Source organism: Cucurbita maxima, unplaced genomic scaffold (genome assembly GCF_002738345.1).
Source record: "Cucurbita maxima cultivar Rimu unplaced genomic scaffold, Cmax_1.0 Cma_Scf00021, whole genome shotgun sequence".
Lineage (NCBI taxonomy): Eukaryota > Viridiplantae > Streptophyta > Magnoliopsida > Cucurbitales > Cucurbitaceae > Cucurbita > Cucurbita maxima.
Genome location: NW_019272037.1, coordinates 2,564,712 through 2,570,718, shown reverse-complemented (window position 1 = coordinate 2,570,718; position 6,007 = coordinate 2,564,712). Strand labels below are relative to the sequence as shown.

Below are 6,007 nucleotides of genomic sequence, written 5' to 3'. Positions count from 1 at the left end.
AAATTAAAAAAAAAAAAAAAAAAAAAAAATCAACTCGCCGACGAACATCTCAAGATACATGCAGGCATGCATAATGCTCCATCTCTTGTTTTCCCAACCAGATACTGGACTGTATTTTATAATGGAATGAAAGATACTCTAATAACCATTAAATTACTTACAGCCATCTTTTCTCCATTCAAGTACTGTGACTTACTTATTTTTCACTTTTCAATCAACCTATTATCAAAATTTGAAAAATCAATAGGTTAATCAATACCTGTTTCTCTAGCATTCTAGCTCTAGCCTCCACTTCTTCCCGTTTATCTTCTGCTAGTCGAAGCTGTCCAACAAATTCAAACATAAATATCAGTTAAACATGATATTTGGGGAACTGATATTCATATTCGTAAGCTTTCTTAGACTGGTAAGCAGACCTTTTCGAGTAAATTCTCATTCTCTTCTTGAAGCATATCAAGCTGCAAAAAGACCAAAGTCAGATTCACACTAGACTCAAGAATTATGGAGTCATTTCATAGAACAGCAGATGTAATTAATACACTGAAGATATAGCTTCCTCCAATCCAATGGAGGGCGATCTTTCTAGTACAAGAAGGAGAAATTGATTTCTACATTTACAATGTCATACCTCATCACGTAGTGCAGAAGCTTCCCGCTGATCTCCTGCATCTTTGGAGTTCACCTGTCCGATATCTGGTGTAAACCTGAAAAAAAAAAAATGGAATTGAATAAATGGGGAAATAAGAAAGCACATTGCCCCATTATTGACATGTATTTGAAAAACCAAGGTCGCATATTATATAACCTTCTATCTGAATTCCTATTAGAAGGAGGTTCAATTGGAGGTATAGAGACTGGAGTTCTGAGTGATGATTTACTCGGTGGTACGATCTGTGTGGAACGCACGGACATCGATGATCTACCAGCTGATGTGGATCGAACTTGAGGAACATGCTCTACGAAATTCCGACCTAACTAATCAAAACACCAGAAATTCCAATTGTCTTCTCGTTAGATAGTGTACCGCATGCTAATGCTAAAACAAATCAAACCGCGGGAAATGCTCCGCGCGGGAGTGAACACAATCTCTACTGTATCCAAGACAAATGAACACATGCCATGCTGCTAGTGCACAGATCTTAAAAGCCATGATAAAAGAAAGTAGAGACTAGAAAAGCTAAATTCAACTACCAATCCACAATGAAACAGATAAAGTATAACAAGAATTGACGTCAACCAGTCACCTAATTAAAACAGAAGAAGCAAGGATACCAAATTACCGCGGGGGACGGAGATCTGTTAATCCTGGGACCCGAAATCGTATGAAACGAATTGGTACTGTTACTATTAACAACACTTTGATAAGACGAGTGAGTACGAGGAGGAGGTGGGGCAGCGAATCGAAAGTTGAGATCATCGTCTTCATCATCGTCCTCAGGGGTCTGCGCCATGACCTGAGCCAAACGTTCAGCAGCTTTCTTGGCAGCAACATTCTGAGCGCGCTTAATGGTGGAAGACGTACCCAATCGAGACTGAGGATGAGCCGGCGACATGGCAGGAGAGGACGATCCTGTGCTGCTCGAGCCGCCACTCCACTGCCTTGCGTAGACTGGACTAGCAGGTCTCCTCCGATCCATTTCCTTCAACAGAATTGCGCAAAGTGATTAAGCCGCAGTTCCAAAATTAGCAGAAATTTTCTGGAGAAAGAATCGGTGTTGACAAATAGGTCGTGCAAAGAAATACAGAACAACGTCGTTTGATTCAGAAGCACGATTTGGTGAACATGATGGCGTATAATTATCTAAAATATCATAATTAAATTATTCACAGTATTATACCATTTTATATATATAATTTCCAATTATGAAAATATCGAATCTCCATAATTTCCAACTAATTTAAGTTTAACGCTGTCGCTTAATTAATTACTAAAGCAACTTGCTATCTAAATAAATTAAATCAAACTAAAAAAATAAATAATTAACCTTCTAATTTTTTTATTTTAAGTAATTGTTGATTAATATGTTTTATTATTTTTTTCTTTTTTTAGTGTTTTAAAAATAAAACCAATTTCTGAAAAACTAAAAAAAAAAAAATATATATATATATATATATATATATCTTCTGGGCCGACCCGCGAGACCCTGCTTTTGGGCTCGGCCTTTTCAGATTAAATGTAATTGGGCCGAAAATACTGGATGGTTAGTGGCCCATAAAATCGAAGTAGATAAACGGTTTACTTTTATGGATTTTTTTTTATAAACATTTAAGTGTTGTCTATTTTTAAAATTAATGAAACTTTTTAAATCTTAAATATATTTTTAAAATAAATTATTTACATTTACATTCATCACAATAATAACATTTTTAAAAGTTTAAAATTATTTTTAAAACAAAATACAAAATTTAACGTATGAAATTGATTCGAGCCCTCCCAAGTTCAGCCAGCACAAGCACAAGTTACAATCTTGTTTAGTTCAACACAAAATTTCGTCAAAACTCCATTTGAAGAACGAGAAAAAACTTAACAAGAAAGAAAAAAAAGTAGCACATTTGCAGTGTGTTTTGGGAGACGAGTTTTCCATAGGGCGAGTGTCTAAAGCCCTTGTTATCAGTCGACACTCAGCGTTCATGATACTTGAGTGAGTTTTCTCATATTAAGATGGAAAAGTGATCGAAAACTCGCAACCTGCTTGCAAAAATGAATGAATTACGTAAATTGAGCGGTGCTTAACTTTATGCTACAAAACAAAAGAATGGACATTGATTAGACGAAAATGAGAGCATTGCTTGGATTCGCTAGGTGGGTGTCAAGTTGTGATGGATTTGGGCGTGAATTTGATTGCATATCTTGATGAGAAGACACTAAAGAAAGGTGCAGTAGCCAAAAGTCATCGTAAGCCCAATTAAGACGTTAGATGAACACGACTCTCCATAATTGTATGATATTGTCATCTCATGACTTTATTTTAGGCTTTCTTCAAAATGTCTTATATTAACGAAGATAGTATTCGTAATTATAAACTCATGATAGTTCTCTAAATTAGCCGATGTGTGACTTTTATCCAACATAAGGAACAGTGTTTCACTGTTCAGCATGAACGTGCATTAACGTTCATGTGTAATTAAGAGGTTGTTTAATTTTTGTTGATGTTTCTGTGGCCGTATGTGACAAAATCATTTAATCTCGAGTTGGTGAAAGCTTGATTTGATTACTCTGAGACATTATGAGGAGGAGTAGTACATAATCGCCAGAAACCGACCTGGAAGACCACGTACAAGTCTCAATAATTTCAGTGCCACACCAATCACGCGTCTATATGGACTACTCAAATAAATCTTCCTTTTCTTTTTATGTTTTGAGTCTTTTATGGTATGTGGTCAATGTGAGCAGTTAAGTGTAGCTCAAACTTCTAGGCTTTTGCATGCAACCGACCGACCGCATTAAACGTTGATGCTACTGTGGAGGATTGTTGGGAGAGAGGAGTTATACATCCTTTAATTAAGAAGATGATCGTGAGTTTAAATAAGAAATACACTAGTGGGGACAGTGGTGATTCTTAACATGGTATTAGAGTCATAGTCTTAACTTAGTTATGTCAATAGAACTCTCAAATCTCGAATAAAGAAGTTGTGAGTCTCGAACTTGTAGTTAAAAGTGACTAAATGTTGAACAAATGGTGTATTTTATTCAAGAGCTCCAAAGAAAATAGTCGAGCCTCGATTAAGGGGAGGCTATTCGAGGGCTCCATAAGTTTCATGGGAGACTCTATGGTGTACTATATTCGAGGAGGTGAGTTTCGAAGGTGTAGTTAAAAGTGACTAAATGTCAAACAAATGGTGTCTTTTGTTCAAGGGCTCCATAAATCTAAAGGAGAGGCTCTACGGTGTACTTTGTTCGAGGGGAGGATTGTTGGGATGGAGTTCCACATTGACTAATTAAGGGAATGATCCCGAGTTTATAAGTAAGAAATACATCTCTCTCTCCATTGGTATGCAAATTCATGATTTCTGATAGTGACCTATGTTGGAAGAGATGGTACATACACCTTCGAGGCCAAAAAGTAAAACACGAACACATGAGATTCAGAAACCATTGGACGTTTGGGAATTGGAAAACGTGAAAAAAATGAAAGAGGAATGATAAAACCCAAGTTTTATTAAATGAGTTTGAATCCAACCACTGTGCATTTGGAGACTGTGATATGATCTATCGACTTTTTGGAGCATGTGTATCAAACTCATAAAACATGTCCACACAATGAGTATCAAGGTCACTTTACCTTGTCATTAATTAATACCCATCTATAGCAAGCATCCGCCTCATGAAACTCGTTAGATATCATCTGGCTTTAGAGTTCAATGGATTCAAGAACGAGGACTGCTAATTCTTAAACTTGAATTAAATACAGCGTTGAATATTGAAGAACAATGCTTGTTACAGTTTGAAAGAGTTGGATGGTTTTGATCATATGCTGCGTTGATGATGCCTAACAGCCCAACAGAGCTGCGGACAAAGCCCATTACTAGCTTCGATTTTGACCTATAATTCGTTTCCTTTCTTAAATTTTTTCCTGATTTATCTCTCGTGGAAAATGACAGAATCGTCTGTCTTAGAAACCCCTTGAATGAGACATGATTGAATTGATCTGAGTTTTCGGTTATCAAATTTTCTTTTAATACCTCTTTCTATACATTTGCAAGTTTATTCATACGTCGATCAGTAAACTTTTGTTTGTTCATAGTTTATCAATCTTGAATGACATTGAATATGATTAACTGATATTCAAAATTCAAATTTGGTATTGAATATGGTTTCAAACCTTGTATTTGCGACATAATCTTGTTATTATTTATTATTATTTTGAAGAGTGAAAACTATCATTATATACTAATACGGGTCAATCTAACATGATTTGTCATCACCCATATATATTCTAGAAAAAATCTTGAGGGGTCAATTAATATAAAATTAATCTAAGTAAAATCCGGTTAACTATGGAGTTATAAGATGAGTTATCTAAAAATTATTGATAAATATAGTAATTTTTAATTTTTTAAAACATTTCTTCGGCACCTTATTCTCGGGATCATTCTCATTTGGATGTGGTTCTCGATTCGTTCATGTACCTTCGTTTACTTGAGTATCACATTGACAATGTATGAGATCCCACATCGGTTGGAAAGAAGAACAAAACATTCCTTGGTTTAGAAACATTTCTCTAACAAATGTATTTTAAAATCGTGAGGGTAACGACCATACATAACCGGTCAAAACGGACAATATTTGTTAGCGGTGGGCTTGAGATAAGGATCTTGGTCTCCCAAGAAGGGTGGATTGTGAGATCTCATCAGTTGAAGAGGATAACAAAACATTCATTATAAGTGCGTGAATATCTCTCTAACAGACAATATCTGTAACAGTAAGCTTAAACTATTACACAATAAATAAAAATAATAGCATTAGTATAGTAGTATCGAGTAGGATCGAGAATGTTGTAAAGAAAAGGAGTAAAAAGTGATTGGTGTAACAAGTTAAGCCGATGGGTATCAATATTGAGCAATGGGTATGGGTAGCTCATTAATCAATGCCCTTTGTGTTTGTTTGTAATAGACAGTTTGACAGAAGCGCTCTCCCTTGGGTGGTATCAACAACCGGCTGCCTTCCCCTTTCTGCCCCACTCTCCCTTCCCTTTCAATTCTTTTTCTTTCTTCACTCAAAACTCTCTACACATGAACACGTAGGTTAGTAATCACGACTCTCTACAATGATATGGTATTGTCCATTTTGAACATAAGGTTTCATAGTCTTGCTTTGGGCTTTCCAAAAGACCTCATACGAATGGAGATAGTATTTAACCAACGTGGAACTCACTTCCAATAATCATCAACGATGTATGTTCCTTCCCTTCAAAATCCTTCCTTCAACTTTAAGTTTAGCTCTCAAAACTCTTTTGAAAAAACCCCAATAATTGTTAACAGTAAACGAAAAAAAAAAAAAAAAAAA

General features: G+C 35.7%; 1 protein-coding gene across 3 annotated transcripts in view; it reads right to left on the bottom strand.

Moving 5' to 3' along the window:
• The window catches only part of LOC111495807 (coiled-coil domain-containing protein SCD2-like), an 8,482-nt gene extending 6,845 nt beyond the window's left edge, over nucleotides 1-1,637 (bottom strand). For 2 of the 3 annotated variants that reach the window (XM_023145994.1, XM_023145993.1), the window contains exons 1-5: nucleotides 1,281-1,637; nucleotides 806-975; nucleotides 629-704; nucleotides 417-458; nucleotides 260-322 (exon numbers count right to left, since the gene is read on the bottom strand). In XM_023145994.1, coding sequence (XP_023001762.1) covers nucleotides 260-322; nucleotides 417-458; nucleotides 629-704; nucleotides 806-975; nucleotides 1,281-1,637 — 708 coding nt within the window. The remainder of the gene's footprint in view (nucleotides 1-259; nucleotides 323-416; nucleotides 459-628; nucleotides 705-805; nucleotides 976-1,280) is intronic. The other variant, XM_023145995.1, reaches the window with a different exon arrangement.
• Nucleotides 1,638-6,007: the final 4,370 nt, after the last annotated feature.